This window comes from Tupaia chinensis, unplaced genomic scaffold (genome assembly GCF_000334495.1).
Source record: "Tupaia chinensis unplaced genomic scaffold, TupChi_1.0 Scaffold000010_1, whole genome shotgun sequence".
In the NCBI taxonomy this organism is placed as follows: domain Eukaryota; kingdom Metazoa; phylum Chordata; class Mammalia; order Scandentia; family Tupaiidae; genus Tupaia; species Tupaia belangeri.
The window spans coordinates 4655426-4679919 of NW_006159440.1; the positions used below are offsets into that span (position 1 = coordinate 4655426).

A 24494-nucleotide genomic window follows, 5' to 3' on the forward strand; every position below is an offset into this window, starting at 1 on the left:
TTCAGTCTCTTGTTAACCAAAGAGCCTTGTATCACCCCTCTTTCCATCTGCCCTCCTTGGTCAGTACAAGCCTCACATTTTTAACCTGTCTCCTCAGGGGCCTAATCGATGGAAGATCTCTTTCTTTCACAGGTAAACCTTCCCTGCTAGAACCACTTCACTGGTATGCAAGCATTCCTATGTCCTTCTCGTCTTTTAAATGTCTAGGTGGAGTTGTTCCCCTCTGCTCTCTTCATATCCTCACATCCTGCTGGCCTCCACCCCAGCTTCAGTAAGAACCATTCTGCCAACATTCCCTACAAGCTTCATCCCATGCCAGGCTCTGTGGACTTATTTTGAGTGGTTCTTGTCAGTATTGGACACAACTGGTGTGAGAAATACTCTTTCTTATTCTTTGCGAAAAGACAGTTTCCTAGTTTTATCCCTTCTATCATCCCAGTATACTAACTGGGTTAAACTATTTTTATTTCTACCACTTAATTATAATTCACTTTACTTCTCCTTTGTAGCATTTACATTATTATGATTATATTCTGAGTCTTCAAATATTCATGGACAGTGCATTTTATAATCAACTATGCATGTATTTCAATTTTTTTGTACCAAAACGAAGTCATGTTTTAAATTTCTACCAAAGTTTTGAAATTTGTGTAATTATATGGGTATTTTCATTTACTGTCTATCTCAACCAATAACTGGTAAACTTTTTGGGATTAAGAACTGTATCTGGGGGCTAGTAGGCAGCATGATGGTTAAGGCACTGGATCCTACATGGTCAACTCTGCAGTTCGAGTCCTGGCCTAGTGGCTTGAACACCACGCTGGGCATGAGTGTGTGTCCAAAATCCTGAGTGGAGAATGAGAAGGAGGGATTGTGGCATGGCCATTCCCATCAGGAGGTGATTTCTCACTTTCACTTTCTCTTTCTCTCTGTTTCTATAGCAAATGCACATACTCAATGGCAAATTAAAAAAAAAAAAAACAAAAAAGAACTGTAACTGTCTTAATCCATTATCTATGCCTAGCACAATATCTGGTCCATATTAAGTGCTTGAAAAATACTGTTCACATATGTTTTGGGAAGAGAGTGACCTTTTGCATTGATCAAGGAGGGAAAATGGAAGGTGTGGACATGCAAACTGAAGCAGCTCCTATTTGTTGGCTTCTAAATTCTTTGCAAAGTAGGAGATGGGTGTTTGCTGGAACATAAAGAATAAAATTCTCATTTCTCTCCTGCCCTAGGTTCCCTGTATCTAGCCAATCACCAGGTCCTACTGGACCCACCTCCTAAGAATCCCTCTAGATTGTTTAGTTCTTGCCATTTTCACAGCTCAAATTGGTGCATGCTGTTGCCCTCTTACCAAGGCTCTGCCTTTGGGGCACAGTTGGCCACTGGCCTCCACATTTCTTGTTTTATTCCATCTCACTGTCCACACAGCACCTGAGTGATCTTCAAAGCACCATGTCTGGGACCAGTAATTGGTGTAGTGACTATGTTGCTGGACTCTCACATGGCAGATGGTGGTTTGCGTCCCGGATCTGGTGGCTTGAAAATCATGCTGGGCATGTGTGTGTGGGTGCCCAAGATCCTAAGGGGAGAATGGAGGAGAAAGGACTGTGGCATTGCCATTCCCGCTGGGGGGTGATTTCTCACTTTCTCTCTCACTATCTCTGTCTCTCTCTCTCTCAGGCAATCACATGTGCCCTAGGCAAAAACCTCTTTAAAAAAAAGCAAAAGTACCACTTTTAGTTAAGATTCTTTAGTGGCCTCTGTATGCTCTTGAGATGAAACCCAACTACCTTGCCTGGGTTCCATGCTCTGAGCAACCTGGCCTCTGCCTTCCTCTCCAACAGCGCATCACTTATCAGCATCTGCTCAGTCCACTGACTCTCAATCTCTTTGATCCAACCCCTTCTCTCTCTCACCTATAGAGCTTCACAGGTGCCATTCCTCTGCCTGGAAGCTCTTCTCCTGCCCCAGAGAATTCTTTGTTTTTCCTCAACACACCATGCACTTATAATGACATACTTAATGTCTATCTTCCAGGCTAGACCACAGGCTCCATAAGGGCATGGACACTGCCATATTAACTGCCCCTCTGCCCGAAGCTGTCTTGGCCTCAACAAATATGTAAGACAAGAAGGAAGGAAAGAAGATACAGTGTTAAAGAGGATGGTTCAAGTTTTAGCACTGCTTTTTTTCCACCTTCGCTAGTTTTAAGACAAATTATAGAAATCATTTAATTTATTCGAACATGCACTCTCTTATCTCTGAAAAGGGGGTAAAATGCTCCCATCCTAGTTCTAAAGAAGATAAAATAAGATAATGTAACAAAGCGCACTATTATTTTTAAGAGTTATAGAAATGGCAGGTATTGTAATTCTTGTTGACCTGAGAGCGGGAATAAGTATAAGAGAGGAACAGAAGATTCATAAGCGAGAAGGATCTTTACAAACACACAGACAACTGCTCAATTTATGAATGAGAAAATTAAAGGTCAAAGACCCTAGACACTTGCTCAAGTTCCCTAAGCAAATACTACAGGCAAGTCAGAACCAAGATCTCTTGACTAAGTTTCTTGGAAGCACCAGGTGTCCAGTCATAAGAAGCCACCAAGTGACTACTGCAGGTAAGACTCCACGGGCCTCTGAACTCCACAGTGTACCTGGCTCTGCGCCTTTCCTGTCTAGTCCAGGTGTAAAGTTGAAGCTGCATGCCCAGAATGCCTGCTGTCCTGCCGAGCCACTGTACACGTGTGCACGCACATACGAGAAGTGAGCCGCCCTTGCAGTCTGTGCAATAGAGCCTGACATAACCAAACAGGCAGGTTTCCAGCCACCCTGCAGATGCAGTATGTGACAAATTCCTGGCCACCCCACAGACACAGATACCATCTATATGGGGCAAAAGGTATGTTTAACATATGAGGGACTTCAACAAGTTTGTGGAAAATGGAATTAAAGAATGAGTTTATTTTTGCACACACAAGAAAACATCCTTTAAAATTCATGCATAGTTTTTTCATGCCATGAATTTTCGTTGAAGTTTTTGAAGGCTCCTTGTAAGTGTACCCATGTCGAAGACCTTCCCCATCCTTTTCCAGTTAACTGACTGACATGGTGTATAATTTGCTCTCTATATCTAGCTCTTAAGTACAAAATACTATAATCACTATGGGCGATACTGTGATGTGATCCCATTCTCTCAACCACACGGTAAATGATATACTTTCTCCCTGTAGGCACTCTCTGAAACTTGGCTCCAACTTGCCCATGGAGACCATGTGGCTAAGCTGGTAGTTTCCCCTCACCCATATCTGTGCTGTTCAGGCCTTATCCCCCAAACACACCTTCCTGTCCCCAAAGCAAGTACCCCCTGAACATATGTGTGTTTCTGCCATATCCAGGTGATATCTACATATAATGTGCTACCCAGATATTTTCAGGTTCCATTAGTGACACAGTGCACGTCGGTCTGCTGCAATCCCACTGACACTATTCCCAGTGCTGTCTGGATCTATATGGAAATATCTGTGGTCACCTGTTAGCCACCATCTCCCCACAGGGCAACATACCCCATGTCCGTGATACTTGATCCTGCAATCAGGCAAGACAAAGCAAGCATGTGACAGGGCGAAAGGAAATCTGAAACATGGTTTGACTCATGTCACAGCATCTCAGGAGAGTTTTTGTACTGCCCATTATGTTAGCATGCCAACGTCCTCATCTCTTCTCCATGGGGGGGGGGGAATAATCACTGTTATTGGAGGCACAGGCAAAGAGAGGGCACAGCATCGTGGTAACCTGGCCTTCCTGAAGACCAGAGGCATTGTGTATCTCTATGACCCCAACCAAATGTGACGTTTTATGAGAAAGCTCCAAGTCACCCCATTAGCAGTATGTGACAGAGGTCACTGTCTCCTGTCACCCAGTATCTTAGCTCTTGCCCACTTCTAGTCACTAGGCAAAGGCCTGTATTTTGAAGGCAATCCCCTGTTCCCGTCACACCGATTATTCCCATCACACTGATTATTCTGCTATATATATTTTTGAAGACCATGCTCCTCTGAACATTTTTTCTTTTCTTTTTCTTTTTTTTGGTCATAGGGCCTGTGCGTCCTCATCTCTTCTCCATGGGGGGGGGGGAATAATCACTGTTATTGGAGCACAGGCAAAGAGAGGGCACAGCATCGTGGTAACCTGGCCTTCCTGAAGACCAGAGGCATTGTGTATCTCTATGACCCCAACCAAATGTGACGTTTTATGAGAAAGCTCCAAGTCACCCCATTAGCAGTATGTGACAGAGGTCACTGTCTCCTGTCACCCAGTATCTTAGCTCTTGCCCACTTCTAGTCACTAGGCAAAGGCCTGTATTTTGAAGGCAATCCCCTGTTCCCGTCACACCGATTATTCCCATCACACTGATTATTCTGCTATATATATTTTTGAAGACCATGCTCCTCTGAACATTTTTTCTTTTCTTTTTCTTTTTTTTGGTCATAGGGCCTGTGCGCTCCCTATGAGACAGAGAAAGAAAAAGTAAAAAGTCACCTCCACCCCCGCAGGGGATAGTCACACTGCAAGCCCTTCTCCATTCTCCCCTCAGGGTATTTTGGGCACTTTTTCTTTCCTTTTTCTTTTTTTTGGTCATAGGGCCTGTGTGCTCCCTGGAGAGAGACAGAGAAAGAAAAAGTAAAAAGTCACCTCCACCCCCGCAGAGGATAGTCACACTGCAAGCCCTTCTCCATTCTCCCCTCAGGGTATTTTGGGCACACATACACATGTAACCAGCGTGAGTTTCAAGATGCTGGGTCTAGGGCTCAAACTGCAGTTAGCCATGTGGGAGTCCAATGCCTTAACTACCACACCACCTGCTGGTCCCCATGCCCTCTGAATTTTAATATTCTGAGCCATAGCACGTGTGCACATGCACATACACAGAGTGACCCACACTTGCAGTCTATGCAATACAGCCTGACATGACCAAACAGGCAGGTTTCTGGCCACCCTGAGGACATAGTAGGTGACAATTTTAAGTAGTCTGATTTACAACACAAATCACAGAAATTACAATACTTTTGCACTTATACAAAATCTTCTATACTGCTGCTCTTGTTAGAAAAATACCCTCCCCCCATCAAAAGATACATCTTCATTTTGATTTAGAAAATAAGATCACCACATGGATGTCATACCTTCATCACTGTTTGAAATGACTGCCCTCAGCACCTGGACCACTGACTGCTACATTACGGTGAGTATTCCACTCACCGTAAGAAAATACCATCCCTGTAAAACCTATAATAAACATTTCTTATCTTTCTCCAACGCCTGAAAATACCACATCACCTATTCCTGTTGTGTAGAACAGATGGTCTTACATAAAAACATTATTAGAGGCAATATTGACTTATACCCAGCACCTGTACCACTGACTGCTACAACCTGTATTCCACTCACTGTAAGAAAATACCATCCCTGTAAAACCTATAATAAACATTTCTTATCTTTCTCCAACGCCTGAAAATACCACATCACCTATTCCTGTTGTGTAGAACAGATGGTCTTACATAAAAACATTATTAGAGGCAATATTGACTTATACCCGGCCAGACCATCTGAGGCCACGAGTCAGGGCTAGTGACCTGTTCCTGTCCTGTAATATGGACCCTGCGAGGGAACTTGTTCCAGTCCATCTTGCAGACACTACGAGCGACCAGCTCCTGTTTATACTCCACAGACACTGAGAGATCCAGCCCTGTCTATACAGATGCTGTAGGTCACATATTGGTGTCTTCACCACTGACACTTGAGTAACACTGCACTACTCCTATGCAACTGATGACCCTTTAGTGACCCTGCACCTGTCCATACCACAGAGTGACTGACCACTGCAGACACCATGAATGACGTGTTCCTGTCTATCCCACAGACCGAACGTAATGCAGCCACAGAACCTCAGACAGACCATGTTATGGGCAGCCACCCACTCCAGGGGCCCCTAACATGTGACAACCCTTGACTTTACGGAGAATCACTGTACTTATTGTGTACTTATTATTTTAATAAGAAGATTTATGTGCATCCTTCAGCATTTCTGTCTTTCCTAATAGGAAGAATGCCATACGCTCTTCTTGTTAAGACAGCCTCCCTCAGAACTGACACCCCCCAATGCCTCCCTCCCAGTTCCCCAAGTACCCCTTCAATAGTCAAGGTTTCCATTTTCAGCTCACAGATTGGTTAACAAATGATATCCACTTTGCAAGGTCCTAGGCCAGGAACTTCATACTCCAGGTACAGATGAAGCAGGAAGTCTGGGAAAGAGGTCACATTGAAGCTATTTAGCAGGGAGTTAGGATTTCTGGAGTAGGCCAAGGACTCAAGACCATAGAGTTCAGTGGGAAGGCAAAAGACCCCAAGACCAAGGACGCTCACAATGAAAATCACCACTCTCTCCCCTGTCTGCATGGCATGCCCTTCCCCCTCAATCTGACAAGAGCCCTGGCCAGAGTTCACTTCTAGGTAGACAGGAGGGTAAATCTGTCTTGGGAACCAAGATCCAGGAAGGGGGCCCAGATCTGAAATCAAGTGGCTTCAGGATCAGCTCTCCCTGCAGTCTTGCTGGAAGGCAGCATAAATGATGCTCAGAACCCTTCTTCGGGCACACCCACCCCAGCCCCCAACTGTACTCAGCTTTTCCACCTCCCTAAGTTAAGAATACAACTGTGATTGATATGAGGCTTTGAGAAGCTCCCCAGAGTCAGGAAATAGGGTGGGTGGCAGGGCCAGAGACAGGTTGAAGCTCCGGGGCTCCAGGGAGAAAGAGCAGAGAGCACCCGGGGCAGATGTGTATGAAGATGAAGGCAGGCCCAGGCCTGGTTAGGAAAAAGGAGACAATCACACATCTCCAGGTACGGAACAGTCTAGAAAGGGAAGCTCAGTTATTCTTCATTATAGGAGTTAGCTTTCCCCAGGGCCTGGCCTGGGAAGACAGAGCGCTGAATATTGAATCACTGGCCCAGGGAACATCTGGGGGCAGGGTGCCCATTTCCAAGGCCAACCAACCGGAAGCGAATTTCTCAGGCAAGAGCATTTCCTCCAGCTCCACTCCTCTGGTCGACCAGGGTTCTCAGCTCCACACCCAGAGTTTGGCCCACAGGCCCAGCCCCCCATTTCCGGAGCCTGCGCCCCGGGACCGAGGCTGGGGCCGATCCCTGGGGAAGGCCTCGTTTCTTCTTCCTTCCTGTCCCGGCCTTACCTCCGCCGGGCTCTACAGCCGTCCGGAGCCAAGAGTAGAGAAGGGAAGAGGGCACTCACCTGGTCGGTGTCACATGCTGCCTCGGCCCAGGAGTCCCCTCCAGGTCCCAGGCGCCGGCTGCGGTCCCCAGCGCAGGCCCGGCCGCCCCAGCCGCCCCACCCGCGGCCCGCCCCTGTCCGCCCGGCCGGGAGGGAGGGATCGGTCCTCCTAGGAAGTTTCAGGTGAGGAAACAGGGACACACCTTCCCGGGGGAGGGGCAGGGCCCGGGAGCGCCGCGGCCTCATTGGTGTGAAGGCAGCTCCCGCGTCAGCACCGGGCAATGCCCGCCCGGCTGGGAGGGGAGCCCGGGGCGCGGGGAGGCCGCTGGGCCGACCCAGGGGAGCGGGAGGGCGGGCCGGCAGCGGAGTGACCAGAGGGACTCAGAGCAGCTGAGAGTCGGGGCTCCGAGTCCTTGCGTGCCTCTGAAACCTGCCTGTGGGGTTCTTCTGTCTTCCTTCAGGGCTTCACCCGAGGCTGCCCCTGATCCTGCTCCTCTGCCTGGGTTTGTGTCCATCCACCCGCTTTCCTGCGTCTCTGGAAGTCTCAGAGCCTGAGCTTGTCTCTACAGGTGCCCAGATCTTCAGGCCTGTGTCTCTTCCAAGGGTCTGCCTGGATCTCCCTGTGGGATAAGGGGCGTCTCTGGCCCTTGCTCTCTCTTCTGCCCTCTTAGGACCTAGAAATTGACCTGTCTGAAGCAGCATGTCCACGTCTTTCCTCTAGATCGCATGTTTGTTTCTGCTGCCCTGAGTTCATTTTAGGGTGACTATGTATGTCGGGGTGTGAGTGCCTTCTGTGTTCTGTCCAGGACGTGTGCATGTGCACATGTGTGTTTATATCGAAGTTCCTAGGCCTGTGTCTCTGGTCTAGGTGTTTTTTCATGCCTTTATTCTGATTTTTCAGGGAAACTTCGTGTTCTATTGGTCTCTGAGGCCAAGCCCGAATGGGTGGATCTCCATGCCCCTCCCATGACTTCAAAGAATGCCAAAGTCTCTCTGGTCCACATGCACAGATGCACACAGTAAGAATCCCTAACCTAGGGGACAGGCATTTTTGGCTATGTTTGGCTTAGGCACACTACCTCCTCCCCTCCAAACTATTCATTACTCCAGGGGTTTCCATGGCGATGTAAGTCAAGCAGAATCTTAACTGGACTCTCCTGCTTTTCTGCTGTTCGGAATGCTATGGTCTATAAACCCCGACAGCTTACGGGGTTAGACCGTTTCCAGATCGCTGTGTCCATTTGCTTTTGCTCTGATGGCTGAACGTGTTCACCAGCTTTTTTGAAGGTGCTGCAGAACAGACTCTAGACTGTAAGTAGGGATGAATGGTCTCTGCACTGATAAAGCTCTGAAGCAGATTTATTATCAAGCATGTCCTATGTTCTAGTCTATTCTCTTGTGAGTAACAGAAAATAACCAAGTCTGGGCAATTTAAGAGAGTAGAAATATATTCGGCTCCCAGTTTGGAGGGTCAGGGGTCAGGGGCCGCATTGAGCAGTTTTCTGTTGGTGGGGCCACAGGGTCACATGTATCCCATCGGAGAGAGGAGGACTCCGTGTCCCTGTGTGTTCATGTCTCTGCCTGTCTCAGTCCCTCTTCTTGTAAAACCATCAGGAGTCAATAATGGTGGCCCTGCCCTAATGACCTTAATCCTATCTCTTCCCAAGGACTCCACCTTTCAGCACCATGGTCTGATTAAGTTTTTTTATCCTCTTAATCCTGTCATAACCAAATCTCAGCCCATGAATTTTGAGGGAACATACAAACCATCACATTCTACTCTGCCATATTCCTCTGGAGGGTGAACCCCCAAACGGTTCCATCATCTTCAGTGTATGCTGAGTTGTCATGAATGTATGGAGAACAACAGGAAAATCCAAGACTAGGATTCAGATACACAGGGCAGGCCCACAAAGGCAGTAAGAACTTGGACTACATAAGTCAGAAATTTTAAACTAGAATGACCTTTATTATTAGACTTGGAAAGAGAACTCAACCCGCAGTACAAGAGGCCCCTTGGTTTTGAGCAAACATAATATGTCTATTTTTCAAAAATATATTTTATTTAAGTTTGTTTATTTATTTTAATTTAACTAGAGAGGGACAGAGTGAGAGAGAGAAAAACAGAGAAGGAAAGGAAGAAAACAAGCTTCCAGTTCTGGGACTCTAACTGTGGTAGGCCATGTGGGAGTCCAGCGCCCTTAACCACCATGCCACCTACCAGCCCTAACATAATATACTTCTTATCCTTAGGCAGAGGTTCTTGATCTCTGGCATATTTCGTAACTGCTCACTGGGGGTGGGCAGTGTGGCCACAGGTGCGGGTTGCCTCCCAGTGTAACCAGGCTGTCTTTCCACTTTGCTCCAGCTTCATGTGGTTCTTCCAGGTTACCTCTCTCTATTTACTCTGAAATCTCAACTTTCCTTTATTCTGCCCAAAATGGCCTGTCAGCACTTTTATTCTTGAAGACAGCAGCCTTGATTCAGTGATCCCAGGTTCCTGTCCAGAAAGTTAAACCTTCAAGGTTTGATGAGACGTTTTAACTAATAGCAAGAATAGAAAAGTCACTGATTATTTAAGGAGTTTGTGCTTACCATCAAGCTGTCCCTGACTGCAAGGTCAGTTTGTGTATGGAGACAATCTAACTTTCCCAGTACTTCTTCCCTAATAATAATTTTGTTACTAGTATAACAACAATTTTCATTATTTTATTGTGTCCTTTAGGCCTAGAGAGGAGAGAGAAATGATACAGTGAAAGAAGATTTCGATTCAGACAGGGTAAATTTGACTCTTGACTTCTCATTTCATCTTCACTTGTTTTTTTTTTGTTTTTGTTTTTTTTTTAGAGATTTTTGCTGTAGGGTGTATGCACTCACCAGAGAGACAGAAACAGAGAGACAAAAAGTGAGAAATCATCCTCCACGGGGGATGGCCACACTGCAATCCCTTTGCCTTCATTCTCCTCTCGAGATTTTGGACATGCATGCACACACGTCCAGCATGAGTTTTAAGTAGCCTGGTCCGTGACTCAAACTGCAGTCCACTGCATGGGAGTCCAGCGACATAACCATTATACTATCTGCTGGTCCTGACTTCTCATTTCTTCATGTGAAATCTTGGGGATATTCACATTCCTCTGTTTCTCCTTCATCTTTCTATGCTTTGTTTTATAATGTTTAAATGGAGTTAACACTATTAACAGCAATAGGTATTTAATGATATCTGCCTTACTGGCTTGTGACTCAATGAGGCAACATGTAGAGATCACCTGAGCACAGGTACCTGGTATGAGACCGTCTTCGTATGCATCACGGTGGTGTCCTTGCTAGCATGACGGTTATGCGTGTGGATGTGGGAGAGTATATTTACACAAACAATATGATAGAGCCTGAGAAAGGTAAGCAGATTCAATATTAGTATTTGTGCTACTGAAGTGAGCACAGGTAAACAGATTCAAAATAATTATTTTGAAAATGAGAGCTGTATTAGATGGGGGGAAATAAAAGTAGGTGCTGGAGTTTGGGACCACTTTAATTAGAGACAGTGCTTTTGAGGTTCAGTTATGGGGGAGGGAATAGACAGGGAACTGTCGTGTGTAGTTTCAGGTTTCAGGACTGTGGATTTACAGTGGGATTTTTTTTTTTTTTGGAGAGGTTTTTGCTATAGGGCGCGTGCGCTCACCAGACAGAGAGAGAGAGAAACAGAGATGCAGAAAGCGAGAAGTCAACCCCCAGGGGGGATGGCCACACTGCAATCCCTTCTCCTCCATTCTCCTCTCGGGATCTTGGGCATGCATGCACACGCGCCCAGCGTGAGTTTTAAGCCACCGGGTCCGGGACTCGAACTGCGGTTGACTACGTGGGAGTCCAGTGACATAGCCATTACGCTAACTGCTGGTCCCTACAGTGGGATTTTTTGAAACAGGAATTTATCAGTGTCATCCTGGGACTGTCACTATCCTGACCGGTTATTATCAAGAAGTCCCCACCCCTTACTAGTGGGTGTGTAGTTTCCCACTTGGTTAACTGGGCTCTCAGTGAGTCCAGTGCTGATTGTTCGAATACTGCTCAGGCCTTTCTGACTCTGATTTTGCCTCATTCTGTGACTTGTCTTAAAACCTTTTTGATCTAATTTTCAACTCAGTTCTTTTCTTAATGTGACTGACCATGGTCTCGCCATCCTTTTCCTTTACATCTATGCTGACCTGGCCACCCTGGTTCTTGGCTAGTCTGTTCTATTTTAGTGTATGTGTGTCCATATATATACACGTATATACATATTATATGTATATGTATGTATGTGTATACGCACATACATGCATACGCATGCACACACACACACACACACATACACACACACACATATAAATACCTTGATCCCCACTCAGGATGACTTCTCCCAGCAAGCTCTCAATCTAATGGAGGAGACAAACAGGAAACTAATAATGATGGTAGAGTGAGGTAAGTGCTGTGATTGCTGCAAAGTACAACAGAAGTATAAAGGAGTGAGCAAGTGGCACTGTGGGGGAATCAGAGAAGGCTTAATGGAAAATGTGATATTTGTCTTGGCTTGTCTTAAAAAAGTATTGTGTTACCTGGCATAGAGAAGGATGGAGAAAACTCTATATTGACAGCAGAAGTGAGAAATATTGGGTCATTGTAAAAGTCATGACACATTTTTGCATAGAAAAACATTGAAAATATACATCATGACTTTTTGAGCAACACAATGCAGAAATGGAAGCCTGAGCACCTTCTGTTCAGGAAAGTGCGAACAGTGTGGACTTACAGGAAGAGTGGTGAAGAAATGGCAGAGGGCGGAGTTGGAATGATTTGGGCAGCCAGATCATGAGAGGCCTTGGAGCCCACACATGCTGTGGGGTTTGGACTGTATCTTCCAGAAATGAGCCTTCTCTGTAGAATTTTCAGCAAAGCCATGACAATCAGATGAGAAGGTTTTAGAGACACATTCAGTGCGATGTAGAGAATGGATGGGGCTGGGTAGTGGACTGGAGAGGAAAGGAAGCCACTTAGACGGATGAAGCAGGTAGATATCATCATGTAGGTGAGAAATGATGACACCCTGAACTAATGCAGGAGCAGCAGGAGAGTGAAAATGGGACTGGAGCTAAGGGTCATGCTGACTCATTTCTTTTTAAAGGTGAAATAATAAAAACAGATTTTACATATTGGCTGTTGGAGGTGGGGAAAAGAAGATATTTTGCTGTCTGGGTACTTATTGCTCAGTGATGCCCCACCCAAGCCATCATTTTCCCTGAATCCTGCTTCTCCTCTTGCTTTTGCTATGGCTGCCTCCTTGGCCCTATATTTGACTTAAAGGAGGAAGACAAACTCTTGCTGCTTGCTTTTGGTTTGTGTTTCATGATCGGGCCCTTTCTCAGTGTGGGCACTTTGCTTTTTGGATTTAGAACTCAACAGGCTGAGTCAACATCACAACTGTCATCCTTTGTGTCCTGGAGCCATGGGCCTCAGGTGGCTTGCTTAGGTCGGGACCACCTATTTTTTAATCAGAACTCGTAATATGGGTGGTTCTAGGGAGGGTTACTGAGGAAAGGTCTGTTGTGCTTGAGAAAGAACATTTGTACCAGTGCAACTGTTTTAAAATTCAGGCATTCTCAGAGCTGTCAAGTCATGTGTGTAGGAGGAGAATGGGAGTTTAAGAAGTTAAAGAAGTGAAAGACACCACCTCAAATGACCTACTGCATGCTCCTAAATTGTGTTCGTATGTGGCTTATTGATAACGTGTATTGTTAAGGTAAACTATTCTGGCCTAAAATCCCACATTTGGATCCCTCTGGATAAGCTGAAGTCATACCTGTTAGGCTGTTTTATCCACTCCCCGCCCCCACCCCCACCCCCACTGGGTTACAGCCAATCATGCTCGTCACATGTCAGTCAATCACAGAAAGCCCACCTTTTGGGCTGTTTGTGCTGCCTGCCTTCCACCTGTATCCAATGATCTCTCTACCTCACTCCCTCACTTACGTTTTTGTACAACACCATCCCTCTTCATGGCACATGTCACTTTCCTGTTCCACCCAAATATATTCCCTGTAGAGCATGGAGCTAATTCCCTGTACACCGTGCAGCTAGCCGTAGTCTCTCCAAAGCCATCTTTTGGGAGGCTGCCTGATTTAAATCACCTGCCCTTTGTTTAGGTAAACTGCTAAATTTTGGTTTGCCTTAATTTGCTTTTAACAGTATCATATATAAGGGTGCTGAGTGTCTCACAAGGTTGTTCATGGGACACTTGCCTTCAAGTCCCCTTCCCAACTTCGTGAATGTGTTTGATCTTTATGGTTCATTCTTTTTTGTTTGTTTGTTTGTTTTTCCCCTAAGGTTTTTGCCATAGGGTGCATGCTCTTGCCAGAAAGAGACAGAGAGACAGTGAAAGACAGTGACAGGGAAAGTGAGAAATTATCCCCAGGAGTAATGGCCACTTCACAATCCCTTCTCCTCCATTTTCCTCCTCACATTTTGAGCACACATGTACACATGCTTGGCGTGATTTTCAAACTGCCATGTCTGGGACTTGAACTGTGGTGGACCATGTGAGTGTCCAGTGCCATAACCACTACACCACCTGCTGCCCCCTTATGCATCATTTTTAAACACAATAATGCTCATGATTCATGGTGTTCCAGTTCGTAAAGAGGGAGGCAAGAAATTCGATGAACTGTAATGCCTGATTGAAGGATACTGGGAAAACAAGGGGAAAGAGCTTTTGTATCAGGCCACTGGTTAGGAAGTTTTGTGACCTGAGGATGGGAGAATATTAGCAACGAAGACTGCAAGGCCAACAAAGGAAAAGCACAGCAAATTTCCAATAATTTCTTTACATAGTAAGTGTGACTGCTGTCACACCGGATATGCGAGTGGGAAGTAATTCTGAGGTTATAGAAGTGGAAGCAATCTTTTGTTCAGGACTTATCCTGCAATGCTCGAGACAGTGACTGATGGGCCTGGTCCAATGAAGAAGCAAATTGCTTCACAGAACTGTATTTTAGTATCAGATCTCTCTCTCTCTCTTTTTTTTTTTTTGAGAGGTTTTTGCTATACGGTGCGTGTGCTCCCCAGAAAGACAGAGCGAGATAGAGACAGAAAGCAAGAAATCACCCCCCCTCGGGGGGGATGGCCATGCTGCAATCCCTTCTCCTCCATTCTCCTCTCAGGATCTTTGACACACACACACACACACACACACACGCACCTGGCGTGAGTTTAAGCCATTGGGTCCAGGACTTGAACTGTGGTCGACTACATGGGAGTCCAGTGATATAGTCATTATGCCAACTGCTGGTCCCAGGATCCCATCTCTTCACACCCTCTACAGCTGCATTAAGAGATGCTGTGTTAGCAAGAGCAGAAGTCACTTGGGCGCTTTGAGTGAAAAAAACCATTTTTTAAAATGTATATTTATCTAGTTCACTGAACTTCTTTAAGAGGAGAAAAGCTTGATTTGGGATCAACAGTTGGTACAATAAATATGTATTCAAGGTCTAAAGTGAACGGCTATCTGAAAGAATCAAATAAGCAAAAATTAAAATGGCCGATGTTCTCCATTGTTTGTGTATGTGGGGGTGTTTGGCATCATGGTCTAGGAGGCAGAAAGGGGAGGAGTGCTATTGCTTTAAGAAAAGGACAGCCTGTCATTAGCTCTGCTGGAGTCTAAGTGATGAAGAGGCCACCGACCCTGCCGTCACAGTCTAATGGAGGTGACAGATAAACAAGAATGATGCAACATAATACATTTATGATGGAGGCGTGTGTAGAGTGCCTTGCGAGTTTGGAGGAGGAATAGATTATCCTCTTGGTGAGTTTATAAATCGTTGCCGAACTGGTGATGTTAATGGGGCAGTAATTATATCCACACTCTCCCTAAGTCTCTAGAGGCTCATCACTCTCGAAATACCTTCTATAGGAAGACATTTTAACTTGGGTGCAGGTATAATAGGAAAATACATATGGCTTTGATTCTTAACCAGCTGAGCATCTCCCAAATGTCTGATAAATAATGTCTAGAATGACCAGGTCTTTGTGCAGAACGGTGCCAGCTGTGGTAGTGCTGGCAGTCAGGAAGAGGCGGGGACCTCTTCTGCTTTGCAATGAGCCACGCCCAGAAGTGCTATCATTTGTTATCTTGCTTTCAGAGTGTTTCAGAAATTTCCCCTACTCAAAATTTTGGAAAATTAAGATGGGATGAGGATGATCTCAAAGAGACTAAAACCTGTGAAGATTATTTAGTGCAGTTCTGGTTCCATAGCAACAGTCCTCAAACTTGGTGAATCAGCACAATTTCATGGGAATGTTTCTTCTTTTCTTTCTTCTCCTCCTCCTCCTCCTCTGCCTCTTCCTCCTCCTCCTTCTCCTCTATTTCTTCTCTTTCTTTTAGAGATTTTTGCTATAGGATGTATGTGTTCACCAGAGACACAGACAGAGAGAACAAAAGTGAGAAATCACCTTTCCCTCCAGGGAATAGCCATACTGCGATCTCTTCTCCTCCATTCTCCTCTTGGGATTTTGGACACTCACAAACACGTGCCACGCGTTTCAAGCTGCCGGGTCCAGGACTCTAAACCACGGCTGACCATGTGGGAGTTCAGTGCCACAACCACTATGCCACCTGCTGCCCCCTTGCTGTTTCTTTTTGAGCATCCCATGTGATTGTGATGAGAGGCCAGGTTTAGGAATTCTGACATAAAAACAGTGGATCTTTACCAGAGGCTTCCATTGTACCATCAGATGAACTTTAAGAATTCACCATTGCTCCAAAGCCACCTAGTTTTACCTTTGTAGGTATGGGATCAAGCAGAACTATTTGAAAATAGCTCCTTACTGATTTGGATGCATAATGATAGGAGAGACCCTCTGATCTATAGCAGTAGATCTTTTTCTTGTTTGTTTGTTTGTTTGTTTTTTGTATTATTTTATTTTATTTTTTTTAGAGGTTTTTGCTATAGGGCTCATGTGCTCACCAGAAAGACAGAGAGAGAGAGAGAGAGAGACAGAAAGCGAGAAATCCCCCCCCCCAGGGGGGATGGACATGCCACAATCCCTTCTCCTCCATTCTCCTCTCAGGATCTTGGGCATGCACGCACATGCGCCCAGTGTGAGTTTAAGCCACCGGGTCCAGGACTCGAACCACGGTTGACTACATGGGAGTCCAGCGACATAGCCATTGTGCTAACTGCTGGTCCCTACAGCAGTGGATCTTTCATACTACCTTGTCAATAAAAAAATTTTGAGTTGACATCCCCAATACATGAATGGTTCATTTATTTGTAATTTATATGTACGTATTTCTGTATGCTGTGCATACACAGACATTTTAAAATAGTGAAATTAAATGTTGTTGGCCTTCTAATATTTTAAACTCATTTTATCTCATTCCTCCATTGAGCCACTGAGTATCCCACTGTACAGATCACTCCAAGAAAGGATGAGGTTGGTGGTTCTCTAATGAAATTCAACTCCTATCCTGTTTCAAGTAGCTGAGAGCAGTCACCTCACTCGACTCCATACAAGATACTCCTACTCCATTCTTTAATTCACTCGTTCTTTTTATGTGTGTGTGTGTGTGTGTGTGTGCACGTATACACACACACACACACACACACACACACACACACACAGGGGATCCAAAACATTCATAGAAAAGTTGTAAAAAATGATTTTAAGTACAAGTTTATTTTGGTCCAAAAAATTTTAGTATTCATGCATTGTTTTTTCATAATATGCATTTTCTATAAACTTTCTGAACACCTCCCAGCTACACAAACACACGCACACATATGTACACATTCTTTATATACACATCATGTGTGTGTGTTCTCATTATGTGCACAGCATTGAATGAGAGGCTGGGGATAGAGTGGTGCATGAGATCCTTGTTATCGAGGAATCTATATTATACCAGCATAGACTGTACGGGAGCCATGTTTGATAATGATGTTCTTATCATTTTGATGGATGCTAAAAGGTGTGTATGTGTGCGTGTGTGTGTGTGTGTGTGTGTGTGTGAAGGATCTTCAGAAAGTTCACAGTAAATGCATATTATGAAAAAACTATGTATTTTAACTTTTTGGCATGAAAACATTTCATACTTTAATTCCATTTTCTGTCAACTTTTGGAAGTCTCCTCACATATGAATATGACCTCACCTGGAAGGTTTGAGAAATCTATAGTTTGCAAATGATATTTCAGCTGAACTCTGAAGGATGGATAGAAATGAGGTAAGCAAAGAGAATGGGGAAGAGGGTTCCAGGAGAAGGAAAAGCAGTTGAAAACCGGGAGACAGGAGGGTGTTTCAGATCTAGAATTCAGCATAAGAGGTACCCCTGTCACAAGATGGAAATGATGGTGTGAACAGAGACGGGATCTTGTAGACCTGCGGACCGCAGTAAAGAACTGTCTTTGTCTTGAGGGCCGGGGACTCTATGGAAGGGTTTGAAGGAGAGTGATGGGGCCAGATTTGTGTCTTGCGAAGATCGCCGAAAGTGCAGCACCATCTTGCTTGGATTTTACTAGAAACCTCTACTTTCATAGCTGCTCTCGGAATACACGTCTCTTTCCTACCTGTTCTGCAGACTCTTAGGCATCCTTCAAAAACTTAAGTCTGATATTATCACTGTCTTGGTGATTCCTTTCCTCCTTATTCTCTCTCTCTCACTTTATTTTTTATTATTTTTTAGAGAGAGAGGTTTTTGCCTTAGGGTGCCTGTGCTCACCAGAGACAGACAGACCCAGTGAGAGAGAAAGTGAGAAATCCCCCAAGGCGGATGGTTATGCCTCAATTCCTTCTTCTCCATTCTCTTCCCAGCATCTCAGGCATGCACTTACACGCTCCTGCTCCTGGCGTGATTTTCCAGCCACTAGGCCTAGACTCAAAATGCCCTCAGTCATGTGGGAGTCCAGGAATGTAACCACTGAGCCATCTGCTGGTCCCTCCTGTTCTGTCTTTTAAACTTCCACACCATTTAGAGATAACCTCTGTAATCGTACTTCGTATGTTTTATTACAACTTGTATGTTTAATCTTATTTTAGTAGAGGGCTGGGAGCAGGTGTAGAAATTAGAATTGTTAATAATTGCGGTCTTTGCTTTATGGCATTCCGTAATCTGTTTTCTTAGGTTTGTTCAAGGCATTTTATCACGTACTCATTCTTTCGCACTATCTACCTGGTTTCGTTTTTCTATTCTGAGTCTATTTTTATGTATTATGTATTTGGTTTTATTTTACTCTACACAGTGAGACAGTTTTAATGCCTCTTTTCATTTTCCCATGATTTGCACTGCCAACTTTGCCTTTGCTTGAGTGAGGATGCAAGGGGCTTGAGGACTGGAGGAAGGGGACTGCAGACCCTGTAGAAAGTGCTCATATCTGCCCGTCTCGCTCACACACAGGCACGCATGTGTGCTCTATTGTGACTAAAGAACAACTTCAAAATGAAAGGCTTCAGCCTGTTACCGCTGGTGCTCTCGTCCCCGGTGCGCTCCGCTGCACCTGTGCTGCTTCCTCGCCCGCGCAGCCACGGGTAGGCTGAGCTCCTTACTCCCCGGACTTCCTCTGTCACCTGCTCTCAGTGAGGACACACAGCATGAGATTAGGACGTGTCACGAACTCAGTGAGTGGCCCCGTGACTTCCCATAAGTAGCTGCATCTGTTTCTGACCCTTCCTCTCTATTCTGTCCCATTTGCCCATTTGAGTGTTCTCGCTCCAAATTGTTTTTATGGCACCAGCTTTGTAGTACACCTGCCTCTCCTTTGCTCTCCTTTCTCAGCATTGACCAAGTTATCTGTCGATTTTTATTGATTATGTTGATCAATAGATTATAGAGTCAGTTTTCAGAGATTTTCAGAAAACCCAACTAAAGTCTAAAATCTTAGTTCAGGTTAACTTCGGGAAGAATTGGTATTTCATGATGAAAAATGATCTTTCCCAAGAGTATAGAATGTCTCTGATTATTTGTCTCAGTTTTTATATTCTTTAGAAGTCTGAAAGTTTTCCATGAATTTTAAATTAAAACAACTTATTGACAATTTGCAGAAATTTTTATTCTGTTGTGAGTTAAATTTTATTTTTCAGTTCTAATTTTTAGTGAGTTTTTCTAGATGAGAGAAATGCTCTTAATTTTAATTTCTTTACTGTATGAAGAGGGTCTTCAAAGCACTCATGGAAGATGTGCAATTATGAAAAACTGTGCATGGGATTCAAACACTTTTTGCCTCAGAATAAACTCATGCTTTCATCTCTTTCTCCATGAACCTTTTGAAGTCCTCTCTACTATTTATTTCTCAAGAGCAGAAGCTGTATCTTTTGTCTTTATGTTGTCAGTATTTGAAACATCACATATTGGGTTGTTGGAAAAGTCATGATGCATTTTTGCATAGGAAAATAAAGAGGGACCAGCAGATGGCATAGAGGTTACATCTCTGCCCCGGCCAACCATGATTCAAGTCCTGGGCCAGGAGCTTGAGACTCATGCTGGGTGTGTGTGTGTATGCGTATCCAAGATCCCAAGAAGAGAACAGAGAAGAAGGGATAGTGGTATGACCATCTTCCCTGGAAGGTGATTTCTCACTTTCTGTCTCTTTGTCTCTGTCTCTTTGGTGAGCACATGTGCCCTATAGCAAAAATCTCTCTAAAAAAGAAAAAGAATAAGAAAACCAGAAAAAAAAATATATATTGTGATTTCTGAGAACCCCTTAGTACTGGCTACAGTTCTTTGTTGCATGAGTGAATGAAGGAGTAAAGTATGTTACATGAAGTAGTCTGCTCCAACATTTGCGTCCACACAGGGACTTCATGGCAGTATGCACAGGAGGTTCACTAAGCGCCAAGGGGGCAAGCAGTTGCTTCAGCGTGGTCTCCTGGGGTGTGATCGGTGAACTCCCCAAGGCGGCTCATTTAGTCTCAGATGTTCTCTCCTCCAGTGTTCCTTAGACCACATACAATTTTTGAACACTTTCTGATGTTGTTTATATTGATTATGGCTTCTCCTAGGCATACACTCTTGGCTCAAATGCACACAACATTTTGGAAACCTTCACTGTCAGACTCTGGTGGTCAGACTGAAATGCTTGACTTAGACCTTCACACCTTAATTCTGGTGCTTCCTGAAGTACCTACAGCATCGGTCACCTTCCTGCCCTTTCTCTGTCTCTCTCTCTTTTTCCTTAGAGATTTTGCTATAGGGCACATGTGCTTGATAGAGAGACAGAGACAGAAAGTGAGAAATCATCCCCCCGCCCCCAGACAGGATGACCATACCACAGTCCCTTCTCCGTTTTCCTCTCAGGATTTTAGGCAAATGCTTACACACACTGGGTGTGAATTTCAAGCCTCTGGGTCTGGGACTTGAACCTTGGTAGGCCACGTGGGAGTCCAGTGTGCCACCTGTTGTTCCCTCTGCCCTTTCTTTTACCCAGTGATGAAGCAAGCACTTAGACCTGTTAACTGGTGATGAGCCAAGCTGGGATCTCTAACAGTGGGAAAGAATATTGGAGTACCAAGGCCCGACTACTGTTAGAGCTGGAACAAAGGTGTATGTGGGTGCCGCTAGTCTTCCTATCCTAAGACAAAGGCAGAGATAATACACAAGGAGAGTTAGGCTTTTAAAATGATCATTCATGGGGCTAGCAGGTGGCATGGTGGTTAAGGCTCTGTGCTCCTATATGGTCAATCGTGGTTCAAGTACCAGACCTGGCAGCTTGCTTTCTCACTTCCTCTCTCTGTCTTTGGTCAAATTTAAATAAATAAATTAATTAAACTAAATAGATAATTCTTTAAAAAACAAAATGACCATTTATTTAACAAAAATTGTACTGAGTGCAATAGACAGGTCTTTTACAATCTGGTTGCTGTCTTACTCACAGGCTTCTCCACTTCTACTCTCTCTCTTTTCCACTGCATAGTCTCTGTGCTGTAGCCATCCCTCATTGCTGATTGAATCATTACCATGCAGGTATTTTCTACCTCTGGATCTTGTTTCACTTATTTATTTACCCAGAGAACACGTACACTCTCCAGAGAGAGAGAGACAGAGGCAGAGGAGAGGGAGAAGATGAAAGCACCTCCCAGTGTGGGGTGATCACGCCACAAACCTCTTCTCTTTCCTTTCTCCATCCCATTGAGCATGCACACGCATGTGTCCAACGTGTTTTTAAAACCACTGGGGCCAGGACTCAGACTGCACTGTCAGCCACATGGGATCCAACCCCTTTAATGACCAGGCCGTGGGCGAGCCCAAATTTGTTAGACAGTGTTCTCTATGTCCAAAATGCTCTTCTTACCTTTTGCCGACTAGTTACCAAACTCTTACTAATTCTTTTCAGTGATGAATTATATCTTATCTCATGTTTCCTGACTTTTCCGAACAGAGTATTTTCTATACCGCCATAACATACCCACTATAGACTTCTGTCAGTGCATTTATTAATGCTATGGTATTGTAATTTTATTTATTTATTTTTGCTAATTTGCAAGCTTATTAAGGTTCGGAAACATGCATTCTTTATCTCGTGACTTTAAAGCTCAGCATGACTCTGGCATAGAGTAGGTGAAAATTAATACTTGTTGAGTAAATAATTGAGTAAATTTACCATGGATAAAGTGAGATCTTGATCCTCTGCTAATCATGTAGTTCTAGACAAGGAACTGGTCTTTCTATAAATAAATTTATATCTGTATTTGCTTAGTTATGGAGGTGCTTTGAGAATTCATCTGTATTAGTCAGAGTGGGCTACTGTAACAAAATAACACCGATTGGCTGTTTAAACAATAGACGTTTATTTTTCACACTTCTGGAAGTTGCTAAGTCTAACATCAAGGTGCTGACAGATTTGATTCACAGTGAAGGTCCTCTTCAGCTGGGTTGCAGAGGTCCACCTTCTTCTTGTATCCCACAGAAACAGGTAGCTCAGGGGACTCTTCTCATCTTATAAGGGGACTAATCTTATTGTGGAGTCTTCATTTTCATGCTCTTAACTATTACCGTATTTAGCCCAAAGGCCCTGTCTCCTAATACTGTCATGCTGAGGTTAGGGCTTCACAAATAACTTTGGAGTATACACAAACATATAGTTCATAAAACATCTTATAAGAAACAATTAATCTGGCTAAAGGATTTTCAAAAAATAAACTCCAACTATAGAGCCCATATGAGTGATCCATGAACTTTACCTTAACAATTACAATAAGGACATTATGATTATCCTCTTCTTTCCTGCTTTTCTTTCTTCCTTTTCTTTTTTTTTTTTTGGAGAGGTTTTTGCTATAGGGCGTGTGCGCTCGCCAGAAAGAGAGAGACAGAGAGACAGAAAGTGAGAAATCACCCCCCATGGGGGATGGCCATGCCGCAATCTCTTCTCCTCCATTCTCCTCTCGGGATCTTGGGAACACACGCACCTGGCATGAGTTTAAGCCACTGGGTCCGGGACTCGAACCATGGTCAACTACATGGGAGTCCAGTGACATAGCCATTATGCTAACTGCTGGTCCCTCCTGCTTTTCTTTCTATTTCATCTCTAATCGTTCTATTTGGGGTGCTTCTCATTGCAAAAGTTGAAGTTTCACTCGTTCCATTACTCACTGTATATCAAGGGAATCTGTCAGAATTTGGTTTCGTTTAAGAAACAAATGAACCTTTAGAAAGTACACATTAAGATGATTCAATAAAAGAAGAAAATAATTAACATTTAACTTCTGAGGAAGAGTTCTACATGGAGATCAGACTAACCTTGAGATAAGAGAGTAGAAATTCTCTCACCAAGTGAGTCCTAGGATGTTAGATGATTACTCACAGGCAGTCTATCTGAGAGGGAAAATGATATCTCTCCTTGAGCTGCTTCTATTTGAATGAAAATGACATTTTAATGAAAAATTTTATTTTTAAAATTATTTTTAAATAATAATTCATTTAATTTTATTTATTCATCCATTTATTTTAATTTGACCAGAGAGAGACAGAGAGAGAGAGAAAGAGAAGGAATGTGAGAAAGCAAGCCACCAAGTCTGGGAGTTGAACCCTGGTTGGCCATGTGTGAGTGTCCAGTGCCTTAACCACCAAGCCACTTGCTGGCCCCAATGACACATTTTATTAACAGAGGTTCTAGAAGAAACTGAGAGAGCAAGGCCAGCCTAAGGAAAGTTTTTATCCTTCACATTTCCCCACTGAATTGAAGAGAAGAATTCAAGAGCAAAGCTATAACCTACCTAAACTAACTTCTAGAGATATACTGGAAAGTAAAGTATACATTGTGAACACTTACTCTTTCTGTTCTTATTTTCCTTTTGCTGTTCTTTTTTCCTTTTTAAAAATCTACCTTTGATGTCATCTTACTGTGTGTGCACGTGTGTGTGTGTGTGTATGTGCTTGTGTGTATTAGGTATGTACAAGGGGACTTCAAAAGGCTCATGGAAACATAAAATTAAGGGGCCCGGCAGGTGGCGTGGTGGTTAAGGTGCTGGACACTCCCACATGGCCAACCATGGTTCAAGTCCTGGACCTGGTAACTTGCTTTCTCTCTCTCTCTATCTCTCTGTCTCTCTCTGGTCAAATTAAAAGAAATGAATTAATTAATAAAATTAATTAAAAATAAATAAATATTTAAAAAAAGAAACATAAAATTAAAATATGAGTTTATTTTGGCACGAAAAATTTTTTAAATTAATCCACACTTTCTTCATAATATACATTTTTATAAACTTTTTGAGACTTTGTATGTTTGTGAGTCATATTCTTTTTTGTATAAGATCACACCCACACACACACATAAGTGTTTATACTAGGTCTTACATTGGAAGGAAGAGAGAGTTAGGGTTCTAAGAATTCCAGTGTTGGGGGTTTAAAGACAAATATTTTCTTATCATTTTAGTACCTACATCTTTATTTCCCCTCCTCTTTGAGATAAGCCAAAAACATGTATTATGTCCTTATTTTTAAAGCTCTTATCTTTCTAGGACTGAAATTTCATCATATAATTAAAAGTATGAGTTTGGTATGTGTATATTACTTTCATTCTGATGGATATAATAAAAGCCCCAAGCCAGTAACTATGCTGTTTATTTTGAATGTGGAAGTGCCTTATTTTTGCCTTTAGTGGTCTAAGACTTTGCCAGTGGATAATCATTGGCCTTATTCCTAATCTGAAGTCCTCAACATCCATTTCTGGAGGTG

The 24494-nt window shown here is 43.7% G+C and overlaps 1 protein-coding gene and 2 long non-coding RNA genes across 5 annotated transcripts in view; 2 read left to right on the forward strand and 1 right to left on the reverse strand.

The window, feature by feature from the left end:
* Positions 1-7415, reverse strand: part of ARHGEF5 (Rho guanine nucleotide exchange factor 5) — a 27388-nt gene extending 19973 nt beyond the window's left edge. Inside the window, exon 1 of one of the 3 annotated variants that reach the window (XM_006139891.3) lies at positions 7317-7415. Coding sequence is in view for 1 of the 3 variants with exons in the window: in XM_014583587.2 (XP_014439073.1) it covers positions 6198-6221 (24 nt within the window). In the remaining 2 variants the exon portion in view is untranslated. Of the gene's footprint in view, positions 1-1360; positions 1429-6197; positions 6252-7316 lie in introns of those variants that run through there. The other 2 variants (XM_014583587.2, XM_014583623.2) reach the window with 2 other exon arrangements.
* Positions 7396-7865, forward strand: LOC106733699 (uncharacterized). Its single transcript, XR_001369636.1, has 2 exons — positions 7396-7478; positions 7757-7865. It is a non-coding gene; the product is annotated as an uncharacterized LOC106733699 (long non-coding RNA).
* Positions 7866-18853: 10988 nt separating this feature from the next.
* Positions 18854-24494, forward strand: part of LOC106733732 (uncharacterized) — a 51360-nt gene continuing 45719 nt past the window's right edge. Inside the window, exon 1 of the long non-coding RNA XR_001369655.1 lies at positions 18854-18940. This is a non-coding gene — a long non-coding RNA (uncharacterized LOC106733732). The remainder of the gene's footprint in view (positions 18941-24494) is intronic.